Genomic DNA, 25,967 nt, shown 5'->3' on the forward strand with positions numbered 1-25,967 from the left:
AAATATATAACATTCTTGATCCCTCCTTTTACCAGTCTTCTCAGCTGGAATAAAAAAAAGATTCTCAGTTCTACTCCTACTCCTTCTTTAGGATAGGATCGTCGTTGGTCCTTTTTTGCACTAAAAAACTAGTCAGAGTAACTAGCTGTCTACGTACGAAATATACGAAACATGGATAAGAAAGCAGGCGGGATAAAAGAAGAACGAGGTATAGTGAGAAAGCTCACCCCTGCCTTTAGACGATAAAGCCTTCTTTTACATCTCATCCTATAGACAAATCAATAGGAAATGCTACAAGCCATTGTCGTTCTTTTTCTGATTAACTAGTTGGTTTTCGTCTGCCAGAAGAACACTAAAGAAGCGTCTTCGCAGAGCCATTTTCATAGTCAAGACCCAAATGGTTCACTGTTGTTGTAACCATAACCATTAGAATCGGGCTTGTGAAGGAGAGGCAATAGCAACCATCTCTGAAACTTAAAGATCCTACGTCCACATATCTTAAGTATTTTTATAAGGATGGTGGATATCATATGACACCCACCACACTTTTCTATTGACACGTCAGTTTTTACCACACCCCACAAAACTGATGGGTGTCATAGCACACCTTACCACACTTTTTTTATCGAATAAAATGTAATAAATTAAAATTAATAAAAGAAAAATACTTCATTAATTAAACGGAATACATACTAGAAAATTTTTTGTGTTGTTTGGTGATTTTAAAATGAGAAGTTAAGTTTTATTTATAGGAAAATGTAAAAAGTAAAATAAAACAGCCAACGGCTACTTTCAAACGGTCAAAAGGGGGAGAAGGGTGCGGCAAAAGCATACCACGATAAACCCTTACCGCATTTTCTTTTTGGTTATCGGTGCGTTGTTTACCGCATATTGCATCTTACCACGGTATGCGGTATGCTAGACACCTTATGGTCTAATGAATAAACAATATGAGTGGTTCATGAATCATGAGGGGCTCTTTGCCTCTTTGGTGGCTTGATTACTTACACGTCGAAACCATGTAAACATCTGCCTATAGCAAAAAGCAAAACATATCAATGGAAAACGATAGATTTTAGGATTAAAGAAAAAGTTATTTTATTTATAGTCATTATGCTTTTCATAATTACATTAGACCTTTGATAATGATACATATGACATATCATTCATTGTAATAATCTGTACAATATCCTTTGACAATATTAACAAATCAAAAGAAGACAAAGAATTTGGCTGGAGTACCACATTCATATCATTCCTACATTTCTTGATTAAGCTTTGAACCACTGAAACCTGCATCATGATATGCCCATGAAAAGTTAGGCCCTATTTCTTTTTCACTTAATGAACTTAACATGGACATAACTTAATTTATCAAGTTATTATTAAGTCATATAAGAGAGAATAAACACCTTGGTTGGATTTTGGAAAGAATTCTCATCCATAACATTAGTGGAGGATAACACGGCTTTTGATGACTTTGAATAGTCTATTAAGCCAGGATCTAACCCTTTAATTGCTATCTTCATGTTCACTTGGTTACTCCCATAGTTTAAAACCTGAAAAAGAAATTACTCAAAATCAAACCGTTTTAGGTTAAGGTAAAAAGGGTTAAATTTTACCTTTACTCTTATATAGTTGTTCTTATCCACTGGGTTCTGATACAAAATAGTGGATGCCATAAGTGATTCTGATGAATTGCTTTGGAGGTCTGAATGAAGCAGAGTTGCACCATTTGACACTGAGAAAAACCGTTGCATCCAGTAACTTGGTGTTCCATAAGCCCGATAAGAATCAAACACTATTGCATCTGGCACAAACCTTAAAAGAGAGAAAAATAACATACTGTTATTACAAGTTCGCATTATATAAAATAGTTGATAATTTTTAGTCAAGAATAGAATTTTTGAATAGAGAAAACGTATATACCCCTTGTTATTGGCATTCAGAAACAAAGGTGCATTGCTTGCCATATCAACAATATCACTGCAACAAGAATCATGTTAGAATACTAGGATTCTAGAAAGAGAAGGGTGTTGTTTCTTTTTCACTTAATGAACTTCATGAGGGACATGACTTAATTTGTTAAGCTGTATATGTGTGTTTCCTTTTCATTTACGATAGAAAGAACAATTTAGTAGAGAAAGTCAGGGAAATGTGTATTTCCCTATTAAAGTTGTAACTTTTTAGAAATCTGCAATCATTTTCATGAGTTTATCTACCAAGTCAAAAGGAACACCCATATATACTATAGCTTAATGGGTTAAGAACTTAATGTGGACAGCTATACATGTCTGCTTCTTGTTTTTACTTAATCTGGACAAAATGAAATCTGTTATTTATTTAGAGTCTCATATATTTTTATGTAATTAACATTTTAGAAAAAAAAAAAAAAAAGACAAACCTATTCTTCTCTATGCCAATAAGAAATCCAGCTTCTGCAAGTGCTGCTAAAAGATTTCCTGAACCACCATCATTTACCACAGCATACTCACTTACAAATGCCTGAAATCATTCACTCTCACAATTCACACATACTTTTCACATAATAAAAAAAATATATATTTCTAATCATTTTTTTGAACTCCATTTTACAAACCTTTGGACCAATTCGTGATGTTAGATCAAACTTATGAGCCATAGAAAACATCGTTCTCGCATTTACATAGACCTAACAAGAATTAAAAAAAAAAAAAAAAATCATTTTAGCAAAAAACACCCCTTTGTGGATCAAATTACTATCTCTAATAATCTATCAATGTTAAACAAAGAATCTTACATGATAATCATACATATCTGCAGGGTGGTCTAATTGTGTGCTTGATCCATCACAATTAGAGATCACTTTGATGCCTGGATAAGCTTTCTTTATAGCATCATAGAACTTGAGGTAATTTGCTATGCAAAATGAGAAATAAGATAGTATTTGCCTTGATAATAAACAAGTTTTTTAAATACATACATCAACTAAAACTAAAAAAAGTAGATAGAAATGCATTACCACGATAATGTGGCATTTGACAATCTTGATTCCCAATTGCAACATGTTTCAAATTAAATGGTTCTATGTGTCCCATATCAGCTCGAATAGATCCCCATGTTGAATTCGAATCACCTCTAGCAAACTCAATTCCATCAAGAGCATCCTGAATTCAAAAAACATCAACCTCTTAATGAAACTGAAAAATATAATCTTATATTAAGAGGGGATTAAAATTAAAGTTTGTGACATTGAAAGTAAAAAATACCTGTACAAAAGGTGTAATGTTGGAGGTATCGATTGCCTCTTGGTGGCTGAATCCTTTCAGTTAAAGAAAAAAGAGGATTAATTAACAAGTGTGTTTAAAGAGTAGAGTTAAAGAAAACAAAATGCTATAGTACCACTGTTCAATACCCATATTGGTGATGCACCCAAGTCTTCTGCCAGCTGTAAAACAGAGTATTTCTGATTTTTTAATAAATGAGAATTAGGGTTTGAAAGCTGAATTAACAAGATGATTAAAGTCACCTGGAGAAATTCAAAGTAGCCAAGTCCATCATCATTCCAGTAAGACCATATGTCATTAAAATGTCCAGATCTTTCTTCCCAAGGTCCAACAGTATCCTTCCACCAATATGCATTTCTTAAAAAGTTTCCTTCAACATAGCTTCCACCTAATCAACAACACATGCTATTAAATTAATTATAAGCTATTAAAATATCATAACTTTACAAAATATATTATGAATGAATCAAAATATCACGAGTATAATCGCATCAAATAATCAAAATAACCATATATTTACCAGGAAACCTGATAAACCCTGGCTTCAAATCTGCAACCATCTTAAAAAGATCATTTCTGTAACCATGCCCCTGCTCCAAAAAAAAAATTATTTTAGTTGTCTGTAGCACATTTACAAAATGTATAATTTATACGATGATGAATCTTTTCTATATGCATATTGTAGAATTGTCAAAATATGAAGAATCACATTTACATATAAAGAATCAGAATTAGATCTAGGGAATAATTATTGACAAAATATAATAGTACAAATATAAATCTGCACACAGGCAAGTGACATGTATTCTTCAATTTATTTAAACTGAAATAAATATCGAGTACAAAAAATACCTTGTATGTATCCATGGGCATAAGAGAAACTTGATCAAACCATATGACTCCTTTTCTGTTAGTTGTCAACTGTAGTCTTGAATTATGATTTGTCACTTTTGCTTCTAACACAACTTCCATCTTTTTCCAATTTGAAACATCATTGGCTCTTAAAGAACCATAATAATAAAAAATCTTTAATACCCCTTTTTCATAATTTCTACAAAATTGCTCCGTTATAATTCAATAAATACTCACATGGTATTTGCAGTAGCCAGTGTTTGCATTCCAGTTGAGTCGGTCAATGACACAGTTACATTTATTGGATTTAATGAACGAATATATACAACGAACTTGTACGTCTTCCCTTTTTCAATATTCTGAAATAATGAGAAAAAAATAAATAAATAATAATAACAATGCTATTGAAAATGTGTTCTAGTTCAATGCTATAAAAGTAGGATGCTATAACAAAAAAAAAAAAAAAAAAAAATGAAAGTAGGTTGTAATTCTTACCATCCCCCAGTATCCAGGATTATATACACCAACCCCTCCAGCTGGACAAGAACTGGTGTCACAAACCACCTCCATCCTCAATGCAACAGGATTTCTGTTGAAACATGAAGAAAGGTCTGTTGATACTTTCACCAATGAATAATTCCCAATGGTTGACCACGGGTCAATAATTGAAGGAGAATGTCTTCCACCAGATTCAAAACCTAACAACACATAAGTTGATAAAAAAAATACTATCAAAATGTTAATGGTAGTTTGTTATTTTTTACTTTATATTATTCAAAGATTTTTGACAGTTAAGTTACCTCTGTTGCTTACTAACTCTCCCCACAACCCACCTACACCAGCATGGTTAATCTCCTACAAAATACAAAATCACTGGTAATTTAAGTATTCATACTTTCAAATACATAAATGATGAAAATATAACTATTATATATATGTAATTAACAAAATGCAAGCAAACTTGTTACTTGTACCTCAAAGGAAACACCAAAAAGGCTTTGTGGTATTTTCCTTGTGGATCCTTCATCTTGTGAAGTGTTTACAAGAAGCAATGCGTTTGTACTTGTTTTATCTCCTTTTGTATTTGTATCCCCCAAAGTTGATGAGCAGTAAATCAAAGTAGAAAGCCCAATAAGAAGAAGCCCAACTATTATTAGATTTACAGTTTCAGCCTCATTTCTTGAACTTGAACCCATTTCTTCTCCAAAACCACACTTTTAAATAAATTAACTTGCTTTCTGTATCATTCCATTAACAAAACAGTTGTATAAAACACTTCACCATTTTTTGTGTAAATTTCTTAAGATAATCCCTATAAATAAGTTATTTACTAACAACAATTACATAAAGATCTGAAAGCAATAGGCATAGCAAAGGGTTAATATCAAGGAATGACAACAAAGTATGTCATAGTTTTATTATACGCACTAAACTTCTTCTGATTCTACGATTCTAACCCTTAATTTATCTAGTTTTGTTTCAGTTTAGTCATTTTTCCCGCTTTTTACCTATTCAACCGGTCGACTGTATGCTGAAGGACAAGGACTGGGCTTGGGTTTTGTTTTACGTCGGTCCGGCAGCCACCGCCTACCTGAGCATTTCCTCCTCCCTCCTCCCTCCACCGGAGACCTTCTCCTTTTCCCTCTTCCGCTACAATCAATTCCTCCACTTTCCCCTCTCTCCATCAATGATTTCTCTCCTCTCTGCAACTCACCATTCATCCACCCAAACTCCCTCTCAACCCCACATCCTTCTGGTTTGGTTTATGAGAGAGAGAATCAGAACCACACAACCCACCTACCCTTCCCCCGGCGATGAAATCCACCGTCGTTCCTTATCTGTTTTCAACATCAATTTCAGTTGATGGTTTTCCGAAGGGTCAACGTGGGAGTCTAACAGATTGTCTTTATCGCCGGGTTTTGAAGGGGGCGGGGTCAACAGGTTTTCTTCAGGGTCTATTTTGGTTTTATCGCAAGGTTAACAGGATTTTCAGCAGTGTCTTCGTCGCAGGGTTGCTGCAGCCTGCATGGTCGATTTTGGTTGAGAGCTGATCATTGATTTTGAAATTTTGATTGCGGTTTTTTTTTTTTTTTTAATCTAAAATATTGTTTTGTAAAACCTTATTGTTTAATTAGTTGTTTTTTTTAAATAAAAGTCATATTTTAAATAATCAAATATATTATAATATATTGTTACAAAATAAATATAAATATGGTATAATATATTGTTTGAAAAATTAATACGTCATAATTTAAAATAAAACTTAAAACTATTATATAATCAATATAAATTTATATTTCACGAATGAAAATTTATCAAAATTTTAATAAAAATAATTAATCAGTCAATAAATAAAAAATATAAAAAACTAAAATATAATTAAAAAGATATAATAAAATATGATTATAAGATAAGAGGTTAAATTTATAAAACATTGACTAGTCAAGCTAAAATATAATTAAAATCAATATATATTTAATGATAAGACAAAATAAATATATGCTCTCAATATATAAAAGCTAATATTGATAAACTATAAAAACATGTCCCTTAAAATGCTTTTATAGCATCTGTATTGAGTTTTTCCATAGCTTTTTGAAATAAAAATCTTATATTTATTACGATTCAAAGTTTTTTGAACGAACTTGTTATTTAAAATCCAACTACAAGTTGGGGCTAGTCTACTTGACTAACATAAAGTTTTAAACTAACAACTAATAAGGAGGTCTTGAATTCAATCCCAAATAGAAAAGAAATATATATAATTATTTGCTGTTTAAAAAAAGAAATCTAAAATTTAACTAAGAGTTTTTTTTTATTTCTTATTATTTTTTTATTTTTTTAATTTTATTATATGGGACATATAGTTTTTTAACCACTTAACTAGACAATATCTACAAATGATTTATAAAAGAAAATATGAAAATTTTGTTTTATTATGAAAGATACAATAAACTTTCTTTTTTGAATTTTTTATTAAAAAAAGTTTTTTTTATTATGGATGTTATTAAAGAATTTAATCGATTTGTCTATAACATTTACAATACAATATAAATTATTATGTGTAATAAAAAGCAATCTGTGATTAGTATATTTTCTTTTTTTTCTTTTACCAAAAAAGTTTTAATTTTTAAAAGTTTGTCATAATAGTTTTGTATGTTGATAGGTTTGGTTCCTATGTGAAAAATAAATTATAAAAAAATTTTATGTCCATTTTTTTATGATAGGGTTTTAGATTTGACCACAATATTTCAGTATGTTGATAGAGTTAGTAATTGTGCAAAAAATAAATTATAAAAGCGTTCCTTGTAATTATAAAAAATAACCCATATATGAATAGTTTAGTTTTTCCTTTTTGAGTTTTACCACAAAAGTTTTGGCGTTTAGACTTTTGTCACAATAGTTTCGTATGTTGGCAAGTTTGGTCCATATATAGAAAATAAATTACAAAAATTATCCCTGTATTTACGGAACAAGTTCTTGTCTGTTTTTTTTTTAAGTTTGACTTTTAGACTTTGACCACAATATTTTCGTTGTCGACAACGTTTGATCTCTATATAGAAAATAAATTACAAAAGTTGTCTCTATGGTTTATAGAAAAGCTTTTTGTGCATTTTTTTATAGAAATGATCCATGTGTTTAAATAATATATTCTTTGGGTTTAAGACTTTGGCCACAATCCTTTTGTATGTTGACAAATTTGGTCCTTGTGTAGAAATAAATTACAAAATTGTCCTATAATTTACATAAAAGGACCTTGTGCATAATTTTTTTTACAACAAATGGTCTATGTGTTTAAAAAATAATAGACAATTTATATATTATATCCCCACAAAGAGGACATAAATAGACTATCAGCCTTCATCTTTGAGAGAGACGGAGCGGAGCTGGAACAATTTCTAGTTCTAAAAAAAATACAATTGAAATTGTTTAGAAAATGGTTGGAAGAGTCCTTTTAAAAAACAGTTATAATGTTGATTCTCAAGATACAGTAGTAATATGTATTGCTAAATTTGATAAACACTTGTCTGATGATGTGTAGGATGTTTCTAAACTCATGGTTTGCTGTAATAAAATACTAGTTGTGAGACTCATGTATTACATGAGTTTGTTAAAAAAAAATAAAAAACATGAAGATCTAACAATTTAAAAAATTTAAATTTGTAAGAAAAAAAAATTAAAAGATTTAATTATTAAAATTAAAATGCTTATTTATCTTTAAAATTTAAATTAATAATTTAAATAAATAAACAACTAAAATAATTAGATTCAATTTAGAAATTAGAAATTATAAGGAAAGTTACATTAATGATTTGAATATTCGTTTATTACATTTAAGTATTACATAAATTTAATAAAATGAAAAAAACCATAAAATAACACATGGATATAATTTAATCTAAATTTACCATAAAATGACATGTGGCATAATGAATAAGAGGATGATAAGTGACAAATTATTTTCATTTATACAGGGAGAATGTGTAAAAAGTTAATGAAGATAAGGGTTGATTTGTTTTACAAAACTATAGAAGTTAGATAAAGAAGAATATACCTAGTGTATTTTTGGCAATAAGCTTTTAAGAAAAACAATTAGAATTAAAGACAAATATTATTAAGAAGTACGGATTTAAAACTTTTATTTTAATACAAAAAAATTCATAGCTTTTGAGAACTTTATGAGTTAATAATTTTTATTTTTATGTCATTAAGCTACTTTGTCAAACAATTTCATAAAAATAAAAATTATAGTTTTCGACTTTCAGCTAGTTTTGATAAACATACACATATAATTTTTAGGGGTGTTAAATATGGTGTAATTTGTTTAAGACGATTTAATGTTGCCAATTTTATCAATTTGGTGTATAAGACAATGTTAATGAATGAAGTGTAAGATATATGCATAGTCCACTATTGCTTCTAAAAAATTGTATTCTTTTTGGTGTTAGATATAATGCAATGAATTTGACAAGATTTAATGGCACTAGTTTTATATAATGTTAATGATTGAAGTGTAAGAGATAATTAAGAGTCTAAGACTATGTTTGGCGTAGTAGTTGATAGCTGAAAAGCTAACTATTAAATAAAAAACTAGTTGATAGCTGAAAAGCTAACTATTAAAAAAAAACTAGTTGATAGCTGAAAACTAACTGCTAAAAAATGACGTTTGGTAAACTAGCTGAAAAGCTAGCTAAAAAATATAAAATAACATAAAAAAACATTTAAAATAATGTATTTCTATAATTAATTAAGGGGTATATTTGAAAAAAAAATTAAAAACTCCTAAATAGCTAGTATAAATAATTTTTTAAAAAGCTAATTTATAAGCTACTTTTTGACTTGCCAAACATGACGTCTTAAAAAAAACATAAAAATAAACTAGCTTATCAGCTAGTTGTGGCGCGCCAAACATAGCTTAAGATTGTTTCACCAAAAGAGTTTGTATGAAGAGACGGATGAATCCAACATATATAGATACTTATAGGATCATATTGTCATGATACACTAACACTCCTATAAAGATGGAGCCTCGATGATGATAGAGAGGGATGTGTCATGTGTCGGTTCATGAGGGTGCTAACCATCGACTTTAATACCATAAAAGATATATATGAGTAGTTCTTAGTTCTAGTCTCCAAAAAAGCATTTACAGAGAGAGGGGCTCCAACATATATAAACTTTATAAAACCATGTCACACCAATGCAAGATACACCAACCAATAGTGGTTTTTATATCCATCTTTATTCACGGTTCCAATCACATATTAATACCATTAAATCAAAAAATCATATGTTTAATATTTTCATAACAAAATAACATAACGAATGAGGCCATATTTGGTGACAATATAATCACATTTTGACTATCGAATGGAAGTATTGTAGCTATTTTTTAGAATTAAAAATTTCAATGGAGGTGTGTAACTTTGGGGTTGAAGGAAGTAGATATTGGGCAAACAAATCATTCATCGATTACAGAATTGAAGAAGGTGAATAACAGTTGTTAGTTCGTTTTGAAGAGTTAAAGGAAGTCATTCAATCAGAACTAAAAGTCAACTCTAAATAAACAACACAGAAAGAGCAACGACAGGAAAACATTCTCAAAACAAGCAATTGAGGATCCAAATTTGCACTTAGCTACTGATACTGTATACTCATCAGAAAAAGCAATATTGTATCTATATGTATGTATGTTTAGTTACATCGATCGTTGACAGAAAAGAGCATATCATTAATTATTTAGAGATGAAATTAAAGAGAAGAAAAGAAGATTCTTACAGAGTTACAGAGATGGCCTTTAAATGAAGAAGATGCAGATGAAGATCCTTTAAATGAAATGTGTCATGTGTGCGTTGTTGATTGAGGAAACGGAAGAAAGGCGTTTTGTGAAGGGATTAATGATTTGATTGTTTGGTTTGAATTTTAGAGGCTTCAGAGATGCTATATTCTGTCTTTGCTTTAACGTAAGCAAAGCTTATCCATCTCCACAAAAATTAATTAATTAATGGACCCCATCAACCCACCCCCATTCGCTGCCATAAGTCATATCTTCATTCACCAAATTTTGCATTTAATTACTGGAGTAAATTACTATTTTTGGATATGGTTGGAATGAAAATCCTGTATAATTCGTTCCTTTTATTTTTCAAATGTTTTTAGTCCATAACCAGCATACCGTCAAAATCCGGGACATGACCTTATATTTTCTAAATTATAAAAATAATCAGATTAATCATTTTCAATGTCACATTCAAACAACTCTTTGAACCCTTAGGCCTAATTTGTTACAGATGACAAAACAAAACAATCCTTATGTTCTGTTTATGTGAATCAATGTTAGATATTTTGTATGAAAAATTGCTAATGTTATCATGGATTTTATTTATATACAGTTTTTGTATTTGTTAAACTTTTGATGTCGTTTATTTTGATATTTGTTATCCATATAATGTTTCATTTGTTAATTAATTAGGTATTAGATGTACGGTTTCATACTTTTAATATTTTAATATTGCCCAATGAGAAGATATATACAAAAGTTCATATTTTATAAGGAAATATGTATAAATATTTTCTAATGAATATACTTAAATATCACTTGATGAATTCGTCTAACCAATGCCTTTAAAAATTACGAGTTTTAATTAGTAAAATAATGGGCTGAACTAAAAAAATGATGAATCTGTATCGGGTTATGCCCAAGCGTGGAAGCAATCTTTTCCTTCAGTTCAATCCATAAAAAGGAATGATTAAAGTTTCTAAAAAGTGAAATTGTGTACACGAATTAAATTGACTTGGAAGATTAAACAATCAACCAATCTTCTACTTCACATTTTATAACTTTTTCTCATGTGATTAGGATAAAGGATAAACCACTAAGTCGCTATCGAACATATTGATCAGGAATTCAATATTCATTTGATGCCAAATAAGGGAACTTAATTGATCCTTGAGATTTTCTCCATTCTTTCCATGTTTGGAAATAATTCAATTCAATTCCATTATTTGTTAAAATACCCCATCATATATATAATTAATTAAATCCTTTGACACAGATTCCATTCCTTCTGATAATATTCTACAAATGAAATGCCCATGGCCATGATTGCTGCAAAACTGGAGAGAAAGTGTACAAGTGAAGAAAATTGAAAATAGGTGAGTTGGGCTGGGCTTAAGCTAAGCAAGGAGATGGGAACGAATCAGGAGGGGGTAGGTGACACAACATCCTGTGCTCCATACCTGCATTGCATAATTACAAACATTATTTATTTATGATTATGATTATTTTAATAATAGTTGAGTATGAGTGGCTAGAAATACAATACTTACAACTGATAACAGGGGCCCCTGTTTGTACTTGTCATGGAATGAAAATGTTAGAGGCTTCGGGTCCTCTCCAGGTCCTCTGATGAACCCACTGCATCAATCAATTCAAAAAATGATTTCAATGATGAGGATGAGGCTTTTTGGGTACTACAGTTTGTTGTTATGTTGACAGGATATGATAAGTCTTTTATTTATTAATTATTATTATGCAAAGAATGAAAATTAGTGGCATACACTAATGAGGGGGTTATGATTGTAGCCCTTTTAACATCATATATGGCGATGAGACCCTTGTACACCTCATTTCCATCTTTATATGACACAGCCAAACGCTCCCCTGTAGCATCCCATGCTATCTTCTCAATACCTCCACTGTCATATCAACCATATCTTATGTTACAACTTACAAACAAGATAAGGATTTATTCTTTACTTTGCCTCTGCTAAATTTTATTAGTCATCAAAAATTTTATATTATGTACAAAGATAAACAGAAATAACACAAAATACAAACAGGAAAGATAATCATGCTTCTATACCTTTAGTCCTATACCTATACCAAGGGCTTTCAACAACCATCACCTAACATAGAATAAATCAATCTATACAAATGATATTATCCTAAAACATATGCAACCTTCTGCAAATTTTGCCATAACTTAAGAAGGTGTAAGTTGCATATGTTTTACTGTTACATTGATCAAGAAAAGAAAAAAAAAATAATATTAAAGCACTAGAATGAATAGATAACACAAGGCAACTTTTGTAATTACCTGTTGGTCAAAGATTTCAGCTCTGGCAAGTCAACAGGTAGCAGGTGTGCATCTGAGGAAAATGAAAATCATCATAAGAAATGGCAAACAAGACAACAATAAAGGATATGGTGAATTGGTGATATATAAAGCCCAATTCCAAAGAAGAAACATAAACCTAACATTAATATCAAAAAGTATTGGCATCCTACAGAAACTCTAGCAACTTAAGATCAAACACAAGCACAGATAGAAATGCCACTTTCAGTAAAAGTCAGTGTAAGTAAAGAGTAAAGAGAAGATAACAACACATACCAAGTGATGGAGGCTTTGTAGCAAAGTGAACAGAACCTAATGTTAAAGATTCAGAGAAAGCAATAAGAATCATACGCCCATTAGGATCCCATGCTGCTCCCTACATATATAGCAAAACATCCAAATAAATCAGAGATCAAGGAGATAAATCACTTAGCTGCAGGCTAGAGTGGAAAAAACATGCTTTAGAATATTTAAAAGTCAAGAAAAACATACTATCTACATGCACCAGAGCAATATTGTATAATGTATATGCAACAAAAACTAAGGGAAAAAAAAAATACTAACCGTGACAAAGCCACTTGTTGAAGACCAGAGTTCTGATGTCCATGTGTTTGTCTCCCACAGATAGAATGTTCCATCACTACATAACAACATGATAATTGCTTTAGTGTCAAAGCTTTTTTAATATGTGTCTTGAATGAATATATCAACTGAATATAGATCTGAGTCCAATGATAAATGACATTACAATTTTGCAGCAAAGAAGTAATCTCTAGTAGGAGACCACTTTAGCAGTGATATTTTCCCCAATCCTCGCCGAATGGGTGTGCCCACCCCTGTACAAATACCCACAACAAGAATTTATTTATATCAAGCTCAGTATGTGGACAAAAATCATCTTTTTTTAACATAGTGCCTTTGTATGTTCTAAACCTCATCAAAAGGCACGAGTGTGTGGGAACTAGAACATTCAATCAAGAATAGTAACAGGGGAATTTTAATCCATTAGCTTTTTTACATATGAAAAGAGAAATACACCTTTAACTTGCTTTTTAAAAAACCAACAAGAGCATAGTCATAATGAACTTTTCTGGGGTATATTGAAAAACCCAACATGCATAAGAATATACCTTGAGCAAAATCCCATATTGTGAATGATGAGCTCTCATATGAAGCAGATGCTACATATGTGAAGATACGTTAAGGGAAGCATTATATTATAACTGGATATTAAATTTGGTCAAGCAAAAAGACTCTAAAAATCAAAACTTCAAAATGGATCAAAGTAGCACTGAATAAGAAAACCAACATGATAGCAAAACAAAAGCTAATTAGGATATCTTCCATCAGGACTCCATGAGAGTGCACTTATTTGTTCATCACCATGGCCTCGAAGAAAATCCACAAGAGTCCATCTAACTCCAGAACCTCTAGAGCGGCTGCCAGAATTAACCCCAGGTCTAACACATGCAGTATTTCCAGGATAAGAAGCAGACCAAATGCAAATTCCACCCCTGTTTGTAATTGTACATTAATAAAAACTCAAGTGCTTCCACATAGATAGTAAATGCCAAGAGTGCAAGGGTATGGATGTCAAATATACTAACTTGCAGCCTACTGAAAGTGTCTTCCCAGCATTTGGCCTCCATTCCAAGAGTTTAGCTTCCCTTTGAAGATCATTCATCAGAATGCAGGGGTCCTTCCCTTCTCCTAATAGAAGAAAAGGAGAACAACCAAGTAATCAGATCTCAAGATACTGAAAAAATCTGGAGAGTGTACCAAAAGAACTGTTTTGCATGCTCATTTCTGTAAGTTTCTCACCTGAGTCTCCATAATCACGAATAGTTACTTGATTCCGTGCAGATATAAATGCCAGAATATCCTTTTTTTGGTGCCAACTAACACATTTGAGATCAACATGTGCCAATAATTTCACCTACGAAATTTTAATTAACAAGAACAAAATTAGGCCACATGTTCATGCTTACAAATGAAAAAGAAAACTGAAAGTAGAACTTATAAATCATGATCCCCTTGTAGTGAACCAAGGATGAGCTTCTTCAATCTGCCAAGTATGCTCTTTTGTGTTAATAACCCATTTCTGGATCTCATTTATGTGCATTGTTAGGGGTTATATCTTTTCTTTTGGTTCATTCAGCTATATTTATATTAGGTTCAGATAGAAGTAATTAAAGAAAGACTTGCTATAATGCTATCAAAATAACAAATGCACAAGGATGGGTATTGTGTTTAGAAAAAATCCAGATGTTTGATTATGTAGGAAGTATTTGTAACATGTCTAGGAAGCAAAGAATTAACAGGAAAAATTGTTGGTATAAGAAAATGGTAATGGATATTTACAGCAGAGTTTCAAAATGAAACCAAAAAGTTGATTTGGTAGAACTACCTTGTTTGTGATCAATGTAATAGTAAAAAACAATTTCACATCATCCATACCACAGAGATACAAATCCAAAGATGGAAAAGTGTTAACTACACCTAGAGAAGAGTGCAAACCTATCAACATTGCAGAGACAAAACTGTTATTTGTGTGTGAAGTACCGTTATATCTTTGTTTCACCTACTATGTAATATCTAAATTTCACAGTTGCCAACTTACATGAGTAAGATGTTTACATTTTCATTTCAGAACTTCTGGAACTCCATTTTCACAACTTTGGAATGGAATTTAAAAATTATCAGTTCACAATTCATGATGAGCAGCAGTTAAAGCAGATATCAATCCATAGCTGATACAAAATTCAAATTTATGATGTTTACAGAATTCCAATTCCATTTCGAGAGCTTGGAAATCACGCTTCAAACACCAACTTATTGGAATTGAATACACTAATTTGAGTCATATTAGCCCTAATTTAGGCACAAAATACACTACTCTATACGATAGTATACGAGATACTTACATCATCAGGACCCAGAAGGCTTTTAAGAGGACCATAAGAAACTGCTTGAAGTAAACGCGATAAACGATTCACTGGAAGTTCTACGCCTCTATCTGGATGTAGCGACGCTGGATAATCTATCTGATACGGAATTGGACTGAATACTACTCCCTAAATGTTACAGAATATCAATCTCCCAATCGCTGATGGTAATCAATATATAAAAGGGATGAAAAGCTTACAAGAACTTTTCCATAAGTTTCCTTCGCTTGATCCTCCGAAAGATTTTCAGCGGTAACTGACGATTAGTCAAAACAGAAGTTGAAATTGGTTAATGACAATGGATTCCATATAAAATCAGCAAATGAATTCGAAATCCATTGTAGATTATACGCATTATGGAGAGAAGTTATACTTAGGTCTCTGTTGATTTCGCATACAGTAACGGAGCCCGGATGAGGAAACGATGGCATTCTTCAAGTTCCGCTGTCGCTGTGTTTTGGGAGAGTAGGGCTGGCTGATGTTGTAGCAAATTTCCCCCCTTTTCACCCGGGACTTCATTTCCTTTTGAGTAAATTACACTACGGTCCCTCGGATATTGTTTTGGCCATCTCCAATCCATTTAAAATTTCAAAGTATATATATCGCGACATTAATATTGTAATCCATGTTCTAATAAATGAGTAAGCTTATTTTCCTCCTATTGACAAATGTCATAATATTAGAAATTCTCACCATTCTTTCTAATAAATAAAGATTTTTTTTTCCATTTATCATCTTCTTAAACATTTCGCCACAAGTCATTTTCTTATAATTTAGATTTTCTTTTTACATAGTCCAGAAAAGTTACACATTGGTTTTTTTAAATAATGAAGTTTTATAAGAGTTGAAAATATTGATTCCTAATTTATGGGGATTAATTTTGGGGAATTGATATGTACGAATGATTTGGGCAATTTTAAATGAATATAAGTTCAAAGCAATTAATTAATATCATAGCCAAGGGACGTAATTTCCTTTTATGCTTTTTCATATATATTATGGGTGTGTTCGACACGGAGCGTTTGGGAGCATTTGAGAGCTTCTAGCTTCTAACGTTTGACAAAACGCTCTGTTTTGAATAAAAAGTCTCGTTCGACAGTACAAGCTTCTAGCGTTTAGGGTGTGTTCGGCACGGAGCGTTTGGGAGCATTTGAGAGCTTCTAGCTTCTAACGTATGACAAAACGCTCCATTTTGAACAGAAAGCCTCGTTCAGCAGTACAAGCTTCTAGCATTTAGGACGTGTTCGGCACGTAGCGTTTGAGAGCTTCTAGCGTTAGACAAAACGCTCCGTTTTGAATAGAAAGTCTCGTACGGCACTACAAGCTTCTACCGTTGACTTCAAACAAAACGCTCCAAATCCAAATATTACTTCATGTAGCGTTTAACAAAACGCTACAAGCTACCCGCTACCAGCTAATTTTGCCGAACACGCCCTTAATTTAAACAAAACGTTCCAAATCCAAATGCCACTTCATGTAGCGTTTAACAAAACGCTACAAGCTATAAACTACCCGCTACAAGCCACCAGCTACCAGCTAATTTTGCCGAACACTCCCCATGTATAGGTATTAAATTTTTACTATTTACCCTTTTGACAATTCACGTTTCTAAATAAGTGAGTTTGCACATATGTCTATTGAATTGTTCATTGTAGTATCTTACATTCATTTCTTTCAATAGTTATCTTTATTAGTATATATAATTATAAATTGAAATACTTACGTATCCATCATTTAAGTTGTATTTAATTCGAAATTTTACTTTAAAAATGTTTAATGTTTAAACATTGATCAAAACTCGTGTAATAAACTGGCCTAACACCTAGTTAATATTATATGTCACCTATCATGCTACATGTCAGCCTATTAATTTTCCATTTCAAATTTAAAATTTTATATTTCTCACTATAATTATATTAAATTACTAATTGATTCTTCATTTCAAATTTCAAAGTTTAAATTTCACATTCTAATTACATTAAACTAGTAAGATTAGAATAAAAAATAAAATAAAAGTAACATATATTATAAGGTGATATAATTTCATATATTTATTTAAATTAACGATTATAATTTTATATAACTAAAAAATATCTCTTAATTAATAATTTATTTAAAATAATTTATTTGAAATAATTGATTAATAAATTTGAGTTTTTACTATGAATGTAACACCCAGAATCAGAAAGACCAAGAAAAGGAAAGGAAACCCTAAGTCAAAGGGGTCAACTCGTCGAGTCCATAAGTGAACTCGACGAGTTGGAGCGGGTTCTGTGTCGGGATTTAAGTGACCGACTCGGGGAGTCGGAGGGATTGACTCGGCGAGTCAGTCCTGGGTTGGGAAACCCTCATTTCCGGGCTTGGTGCCTATTTAAGCATCATTTCAGGCCTTCACCCCAGCCTCCATCACTCTCTTTACCTTCCCTTGAAACCCTAAGCATCCATTGTAGTACTCTCAAGCTTTCTTTGCCATTTTTGGGTGCTTTGAAGCTAAAAGGAATAAAGGAACCTTGGGTGATTCAAGAAGTGGAAGTGGACTCTGAGTTAGTGTGCTATTTCAGATCATTGGAAGGTATGAAGCTCATACCTTGGCTGTTATGCATTTAGATTCCCTTTCCTAGTGAGATTTTATCATTGGCCATTTATAAGACCAATTCGTGTATTGTGCCTTGTGAGCAAAAAGAACTTCGGATCTAGGATTGTCTTGGCCCAGAAACCCATAAAGTATCAATCTTTGGTCTGTTGTGAAGCATGCTTGTCTCAAAATCTTTCCCTAGAGTGTTTTAAGCCTATAGCTCCTTGGTTTCACGTAAAGTTAGCAACTTTACATGAGGAATGGACTTTGGAAGAGTGGATCTATGAGTTGGAGCCCCTGCATGGCTCAAAAAACCACTGTATGGATTAAGAACTGAAGCTACTCGACGAGTCACATGGGTGGACTCGGCGAGTTGTATGAAGATATGCAGGGACTCGACGAGTTGGAAGAACAACTCGGCGAGTCTGTTGAAAGATTGTCATGGACTCGGTGAGTCTGTTCTTGGACTCGACGAGTTGGATTGCAGAACCTCAACCTTTTCTGGTTAAGACTTAGATATGTGAGTTGAGTGGTGACTCAGTGAGTTGGACAGGATGGGACTCTGAGATCGTTGAACTTGACGAGTTGGCGGGGTGACTCGGTGAGTTGAGACGTATTGTGAGGGTTTCAGAGCATAAGGACTCGACGAGTCAACGGATTGACTCGGCGAGTAGAGTCATTCAGGAAAGTTAACTTTGACCAAGACTTTGACTTTGACAATAGTAGACTTAGTTGGCTTCTAGAGTTCTATGTGGATCTAAGTGATATATGTATTGATATTGGTAGCTCAGGGAGCTAGTGGAGCAGCGGTTCAGAGAATTGTCGGACAGCAACCAGAGGGTTATCAGCAAAGTTCAGCAGTGCATGTGAGTTTCCCTTTGTGTGAATGGGTCTACGGCCACAATGTCGGCCCATGTAGTTATGAGTAGGAAGACCCGGGGGTTAGCCCTAGTCACTGATTGCTAGTATGATATTCAGGACCAAGGTCCAATGTCGGGCGGTTTCCCAAGGAATGGTTTGCTTGATAGAGTATACTTGTCGTCTGTGTGATGCATGTATGTGCCTGGTAGGGGGTGAGTGTGGGCGAGGTCCCGTATCTCACAAATAGCAGAGTATGGACGGTGTTCCATATCTCATTAGTAGCAGAGCAGGGGCGAGGCATGAGATAGGAATGGAGTGAGTGTGGGTGGGGGCCCGTATCTCACTCACAGCAGGAGCTTGGACGGGGTACCATGACTCACTAGTGACAGGATAGGGGCGAGGCCCAAGACAGGCGAGACCTTAGGACAAGAATACAGTAGGAATGTTCAGTTATGGGTTATATGCTATTTTGTATTATATGGTTAGCGGGCGGGGCCTAAGAGAAACAAATTTGTATCCGAGCGAGGCTCGAAGTCAGGCGGGGCCTGGAGCGGCGGGGCCGTTGTAGTGGGCGATGCCCGAGGTAGCAGGCGAGGCCCGGAATGGCAAGCGTGGCCCACTATGTGCAATAGGTGTTTATGCAGGGTTTGTGGTAGGTTGGGGAACACACTAAGCTTCATGCTAATGGTTTTCAGTTTTGGTTTCAGGTACTTCCGGTGGCGGAGGGAAGAGCTCGGGGTGATCGCATGGCACACACCATTGATTAGTCAGCTTGGGATGTTTTACTCTGATAATGAAAATATGTTTTGGAAATTAATACTCTGAATTATGTTATGGTTTATGATATGTTTTTTATGAATATGGTTTTAGTAATGATTTAAAGAAAAAAATTTGGTACAGATTTTTGGGACGTTACAAGTTGGTATCAGAGCGTTGGTTTGAGGGATTCGGACATACCCTTGGGTGTGCCTGAACTCAAACTAAGGGATTGGTATAAAGGTTTTCAAAATAAAAAGACAGTTTTCTAAAAAGAGTTCTGAGAAAGAAAACAGTTTTAGAAAATCAAAAAGAATTCAGAAAGAAAAGAACCTTGATAAGAGAAAAGGGTGCGGTGCATGCAATCAGCCGAGCTCAAGTAAGTACCCCAAAATACCCATACAAGTTTATGTTATGATTATCAGTTAGTAGAACGACATGCTAGATTAGGACTAAGGATCTAGGGAGGATGCCTTATGTGCCTGTTATATATGCTTTTGAGCTGCATGGTAGTACTGGTTAGACAGTAGTAGGACAGCCTGTTTAGGTTATGCCTGAGGTTATGAGCTTATGTCGCATGCTAGTACAGATTCCTGATATGGGATTATGATTGCTTGAATATGTTATGGTTAGATTTTCCCTTGTCTGAATGTTGCTTGCTTTGTGCATTGTGGGATTCTGAGTGATGGGATTTAGCCATTAGGTGAATACGTCACGTCACATGTGATCAGGGTTGAATAATCTCAAAGTGATGGATTTTGTAACACCCAAAGTTTGGAAGGCCAAGAAAGGAAAGAAAACCTTAATTTTAAGGGTCGACTCGGCGAGTCCGAGCGGGATCCGAGTCGAGGAGTAAGTGACCGACTCGGCGAGTCGGCCAAGGTGACTCGGCGATTCTGGTATGTGCGAGGAAAACCCTAAATTCGGGACTTGGAGCCTATATAAACGTCTCAATCTTCTTCCTAAGGTTCCTTTTACTGCCTCTTTAGCCCTGGATACCAAACCCTAGCCGTCATATCATTGATTGAGCCAACTATTGCCTTGAAGAGTGCATTAAGCTTGGAGAAAGGAGAAGAATCTTGAGGGTGCAAGAAGGGGGTTGTAGATCCAGGATTGGGAAGTCATTTATGAGCATTTGGAGGTAATAAACTAGTTCCTGGACTCCCTTGCACCTAGATCTATGTGTGTGTTGGACACTCTTGGCATGTTAGTAACCATTTCGAGCTAGAAGTCCAGATCTGAGGTTGCTACCTCAGATCCATGCTTGTTTTGGTCTAGTGTCCCATAAAGTATCTGCCCTTGAGCTGATTATGGAGCCTTTTTGCCTTAGACCCTAGTTTGTGGTGGATTGTGCCTAGATCTCCTTTTCTACACGTTTGTTTGCAACTTTACGTGGGGAATAGGCTTGGGAAGGGTAGATCTACAGTTTGGAGTCCATGCATGACTCGAAAGTCTGCTACATGTATGTAGATCTGAATGAACTCGGCGAGTCCTTCGAGTGGACTCTGCGAGTAGCATGAAGATGAGGAGGAACTCGACGAGTGGGATGAACAGCTCATCGAGTCGGATGAATATGGGCATGAACACAGCGAGTTGGATGAACAACTCGGCGAGTTGGATGGAAATTGCCTTGTGCTCGGTGAGTCTGTTCTTGGACTCGGCGAGTCAGGTCACGTAGCCCCAAACCCTTCGAGTTGATACTCGAATTAGTGAGTCGGGTGGAGACTCAGCGAGTTGGACAGGTCAGGACTCGGAAATCGTTGGACTCGACGAGTCATGGACTGACTCGACGAGTCATGTCGCGAATGGAAGGACCCTGAGTATAGGAACTCGGCGAGTCAGTAGGTGGACTCGGCGAGTAGGGTTGACCTGGAAAGGTTGACTTTGACCAGGACTTTGACTTGGACCAGAGTTGACTTGGTTGACTGTCGGGGGTCAGTTAGGCTAAAGTGTTGCATTGGTAATGATAGCTCAAGAAGCAAGTAGAGCAGGAGTTCAGTGAGTGGTCGGGCAGCAGCTAGTGGGATCATCAGCAAGTTCAGCCAGTGCAGGTGAGTTTCCCTTTGTGTGAATGGGTCTACGGCCACAATGCCGGCCCATGTAGTTATGAGTAGAAGTCCCGTGGGTTAGCCCTAGGCACAGTATGCAAGTATGATTTTCAGGACGAGGTCCAGTGATAGCGGGCGGGTGGCCAAGGAATGATTTATGTGATAGCTTATACTTGCTGTCTGTGTGATACTTGTATGTGCCTGGTAGGGAGGTGAGTGTGGACGGGGACCCGTATCTCACCAATAGCAGAGTGTGGATGGTGTTCCACATCTCATTAGCAGCAGATTAGGGGCGAGGCCCAAGTTAGGAAAGGGTGAGTGTAGGTTGGGCCCGTATCTCACTATCGGTAGGAGTATGGACGGGGTTCCATGACTCATCAGTAGCAGGATAAGGGCGAGGCCCAGGATAGGCGAGGCCTTTGAACAGAATCCATTAGCAGGTGTTTAGCTTATGTGTTGTGATATGATTATGTGATGTTATGTGTTAGTGGGCGCGGCCCTGTGACAGGTGGGGCCTAAGTGAAACAGATATGTATCCAAGCGGGGCTCGGAGCCAGGCGGGGCCTGGAGCGGCGGGGCCGTTGTAGCGGGCGTGGCCCGAGGTAGGGGTGAGGCCCAGAATAGCGGGCGTGGCCCAGTATTTGCAGTATGTGTTATGTACAGCTAGATAGAGGGCGTGACCCAGTATGTGTAGTGTGTAGTTATGTGCATGGTATGTGGTAGGGTGGGGAACTCGCTAAGCTTCGTGCTTATGGTTTTCAGTTTCGGTTTTAGGTACTTCCGGTAGTGGATGATGGAGCTCAGGGTGATCGCATGGCACACACCATAGATTTGTCAGCCTGGGAATGTTTTACTTTGATAACGAGCCTGTGTTTTGGAAACTATTTCTTTGATTATGTTTTGAATCAATGATTTTACTTTAAGTAATATTTTATTAAAAGAAATTTTTATTTTGAATTTTGGGACGTTACAAGTTGGTATCAGAGCCTTGGTTTGAGGGATTCGGACATGCTCTCGAGTGTGTCCGAACTCAAACTAAGGAATTGGTATAAAAGTTTTCAAAACGGAAAGACAGTTTTGTAAAAAGAGAGTTTTGAGAAAGGAAACGGTTTTAGAAAAACACAAAGAATTCAGAAAGAAAAGAACTTTGAAAAGAGAAAAAGGGTGTGGTGCATGCAATCAGCCGAGCTCAAGTAAGTACCCCAAAATACCCATACAAGTTTATGATTTTATTATCAGTTAGTAAAACAGCATGCTAGAATAGGACTAAGGATCTAGGGAGGATGCCTTATGTGCCTGATTATGTGTTTTGCGCTGCATGATAATGTTGATTAGACAGTAGTAGGATAGCCTGTTTAGGTTATGCCTGAGTTATGAGTTTTTGTGGCATGCTAGTTCAGATTCTTGCTATGTGGATATGATTGCTTGAGTATGTTATGGTTAGATTTCTCCCTTGTTCGAATGCTGCTTGCTTTGTGCATTGTGGGATTTTGAGTGATGGGAGTTAGCTATTAGGTGGATACACCACGTCACATGTGATAAGGGTTGAATAATCTCAGAGTGTTGGATTTGGCCCTATTTCGCAGCTCTTGTTTGAGTCCAACCGTTGTAGGGACGAGTCTTTTACTCGAAGGATTATCTGAGCCTCATCACATGTGATGGTATCCAGGTGATGACTAATTGGCATCGCGAGGAGGCTTTCAGCAGTTGAGGACTGGTTTGAGTTGAGTCAGAGGTTTCCCTAGGGTCAGCCTAGGATGAGGTAGCGCTGGGAGCAGAAGTAGTAGAAAGGGGACCTGGTGGAGTCAAGGCAGTTCTTGAGGAAAGTACGGATAGATGTGGAAGGTAGTATGGGCCCGTACTACTGAAAGCAGAGGATCCGTACTCGATTCGGGAAAGGCCGAGACAAGACTGGGAACCTGGTGGTGCGTGTGTTTGGTCTCGCAGCAGTGAGAAGTATTTTGATAGTGATTGTGTTATATGTGAAGAACGGTGACGTTGCGAGAGAGACCAGTGGGCGGATCAGGCGCCGGAGAAGGATCAGGCTCGGGTTCAGAAACTGAGCAGCTCGAGGAGCGGATGAGGGAGTTGATATCAACGGAAGTTACGCGCAGTGTTCTAGATCAGACTCCTGTGATCTTTGGCACGTTCAAGGAGGGTATACTGGAGATTTTGGATGAAAGGCTAGGAGCCTTCCGTACCGAGATGATGGCTTTGTTGGGAGCGCGTACCTTGACATTTCGAGAGTTCAGGGCCTGCGGGGCACCAGATTATCATGGGGCTAGGGATCCCATTGCTACCAACAGATGGTTGGCTGATGTTGCCAACGCTTTTCATACGAGCAAGTGTCCCGAGGGGGACAAGGTTAGACTCGCCTCCTGTCTTCTGAAAGACAGAGCGAGGGATTGGTGGGAAGAGATTGGTCATGCCCTGGGAGATGATGCCGCGTTGGACGCGATGACATGGAGCGATTTATCGGCCAGGTTTAGAGCGGAGTTCTCACCAACTATTGAGGTGCAATAGCTGGCACGAGAGTTTCAGGATTTAACGCAGACTACTGAGACTGTGGCGGAGATCACCGCCAAGTTCAGGTAGAGGGCTCTTCTTGTACCGCAATATGTCGCAAATGAGGAGATGAAGAAGGCCCAATACCACGAGATGTTGAGGGCTGACATCATGGAGTTCGTGAGCAGGTCCGACTGCAAAACGTTGGAAGATCTAATTTCCCGGGCCAGAGAAAGGGAAATTGACTTGGAGCAGATCCGGGAGAGGAAGCCGGATGAGGTTCAAGTAGATGCAGGTTCGGGCAAAAGTCCCAAGGGATCGGATTCGAGATCGAGGGATTATCAAGACCGCAGTCGGTGCGGGAAGTGTGGCAGGACGCACGGGGGCGCGTGCAAGAGTGGTAGTGGTGATGAGTCTGGCTGCTTCAAGCGTGGTCAGACTGGTCATTTTAGCAAAGATTGTACTGTTACCACCATATAGGGATCCGATTTGATATGTTTTCACTGCAACAGCGGGGCCACAAGAAGGCTCGGTGTCCCAGTTTGCTTTCGGCAGGACGGGTGATGGCACCCGCCCCTGCAACCTTGAGGATCACTGATGGCCGTCAGGTCCGGGCAGAGGCGCCTGCAGCAGGGAGCAGGGCTTTTCAGATGACTACCTTGGAGGCGCGAGCAGCGCCGGACATTGCAGGAATGTAACTTCCGTTTCCAGTTCTTTCATTTGTGCATGTTTATATTGTTATGGTTCTGCATCAATTTTGGTATGAGTATTGTATTATGGTGTGGCTTGCTTGTGATTATGTTATATGCCATCTGCATACCTTGGTCATTTGTATGGTAGTTAGGGGATGTGCTATATGGAAGAAGGTTACAAAGGATGCAGTAACTGTAGCATGCTTGGGAAGGACTTGGAGCGTCTCGCTAGTTCAGAGTGGCATAGTGTTAGAGATGGAACGGATAGATCCCTAGCCATGGCAGGCTTGGGTTCCTTAGCAGATTGATTATGGAATGGCAGAAAAGATCGGGATCTCTTTTGATTATTGAGCAGCAAGGGGTAAGCAGGATCTAAGTGGGGGAGAATCCTCCGAGCGTGCCCAGGTAGGAGCGCGCAGACCCAGAACGATTATGTGACCTCCGAGAAGGAAAAGAAGTAGTCCAGCGTTTGATGGATTGAGGAATCCAGGGTTGGGAGTTTGAGAAACTCCCCAACAGTTAGCGTGTGCAATGGTAATGGTTAGTACGTGGTTGGGGATTCAGGTTGTGGAAGTGTTGAGAGCTAATGGCACATGGGTGCCTTCGTATTAGCAGTCAGTGGTGGAAGTGTTGTAAGACTACAGGGCAGTCGTAGCATTCACTAGCAATCAACAATGGATGGTGATGTAAGACTACGGGTAAGCCGTAGCATTCTTTAGTAGATTCGTTAGCGGAGTTGGGGCGAGGCCCTTATCTGCCAGTGATCAGATAGGGATCAGAATTGGGTAGTGGATGTGAATGATAGGGAGTTTGCCTGCATAGCCCTAGAGAGGTGAGACCTTGGGAGAG

At 36.2% G+C, this 25,967-nt stretch overlaps 2 protein-coding genes across 3 annotated transcripts; both read right to left on the reverse strand.

Annotated features, from left to right (window-relative positions):
• Positions 1–1,081: 1,081 nt before the first annotated feature.
• On the reverse strand, positions 1,082–10,566 carry LOC111879379 (alpha-L-arabinofuranosidase 1). 2 transcript variants are annotated; one of them, XM_052767925.1, is made up of 19 exons: positions 10,398–10,566; positions 5,627–6,140; positions 5,093–5,356; positions 4,919–4,973; positions 4,614–4,816; positions 4,356–4,477; positions 4,119–4,266; positions 3,787–3,856; positions 3,509–3,654; positions 3,382–3,427; positions 3,249–3,301; positions 3,002–3,146; positions 2,780–2,898; positions 2,600–2,671; positions 2,405–2,505; positions 1,930–1,986; positions 1,623–1,821; positions 1,413–1,559; positions 1,082–1,293 (listed from the first exon to the last, which is right to left on the reverse strand). In XM_052767925.1, exons 3-19 carry the CDS (start codon positions 5,312–5,314, stop codon positions 1,132–1,134), a joined length of 2,067 nt encoding a protein of 688 aa, XP_052623885.1. In that variant the 5' UTR covers positions 5,315–5,356; positions 5,627–6,140; positions 10,398–10,566; the 3' UTR covers positions 1,082–1,131. The 2 variants fall into 2 exon arrangements, with proteins under 2 accessions (XP_052623885.1, XP_023731588.1); XM_023875820.3 differs by lacking the exon at positions 5,627–6,140 and having other exon boundaries at positions 10,398–10,565.
• Positions 10,567–11,620: 1,054 nt separating this feature from the next.
• LOC111879433 (aladin) lies at positions 11,621–16,202 on the reverse strand. The gene is made up of 14 exons (XM_052767473.1): positions 16,055–16,202; positions 15,882–15,937; positions 15,661–15,810; positions 14,558–14,672; positions 14,344–14,446; positions 14,073–14,250; positions 13,867–13,921; positions 13,485–13,572; positions 13,301–13,376; positions 13,013–13,112; positions 12,719–12,770; positions 12,180–12,317; positions 11,949–12,036; positions 11,621–11,858 (listed from the first exon to the last, which is right to left on the reverse strand). Exons 1-14 carry the CDS (start codon positions 16,110–16,112, stop codon positions 11,796–11,798), a joined length of 1,320 nt encoding a protein of 439 aa, XP_052623433.1. The 5' UTR covers positions 16,113–16,202; the 3' UTR covers positions 11,621–11,795.
• Positions 16,203–25,967: the final 9,765 nt, after the last annotated feature.

Source organism: Lactuca sativa, chromosome 9 (genome assembly GCF_002870075.4).
Source record: "Lactuca sativa cultivar Salinas chromosome 9, Lsat_Salinas_v11, whole genome shotgun sequence".
Taxonomy (NCBI): Eukaryota; Viridiplantae; Streptophyta; class Magnoliopsida; order Asterales; family Asteraceae; genus Lactuca; species Lactuca sativa.

What these genes read in the sequence shown, in the direction of transcription:
- LOC111879379 (XM_052767925.1), bottom strand. Translation starts at nt 5,314, where the DNA reads ATGGGTTCAAGTTCAAGAAATGAGGCTGAAACTGTAAATCTAATAATA. An exon ending in ACATTACACCTTTTGTACAG is followed by an intron (nt 3,147 to 3,248) that starts GTATTTTTTACT and finishes TTTTGAATTCAG; the next exon opens with GATGCTCTTGATGGAATTGA. An exon ending in CTTTCCAAAATCCAACCAAG is followed by an intron (nt 1,294 to 1,412) that starts GTGTTTATTCTC and finishes ATCATGATGCAG; the next exon opens with GTTTCAGTGGTTCAAAGCTT.
- LOC111879433 (XM_052767473.1), bottom strand. Translation starts at nt 16,112, where the DNA reads ATGCCATCGTTTCCTCATCCGGGCTCCGTTACTGTATGCGAAATCAAC. An exon ending in GCCTTCTGGGTCCTGATGAT is followed by an intron (nt 14,673 to 15,660) that starts GTAAGTATCTCG and finishes AAAATTTCGTAG; the next exon opens with GTGAAATTATTGGCACATGT. An exon ending in GGAGTCCTGATGGAAGATAT is followed by an intron (nt 13,922 to 14,072) that starts CCTAATTAGCTT and finishes ATCTTCACATAT; the next exon opens with GTAGCATCTGCTTCATATGA.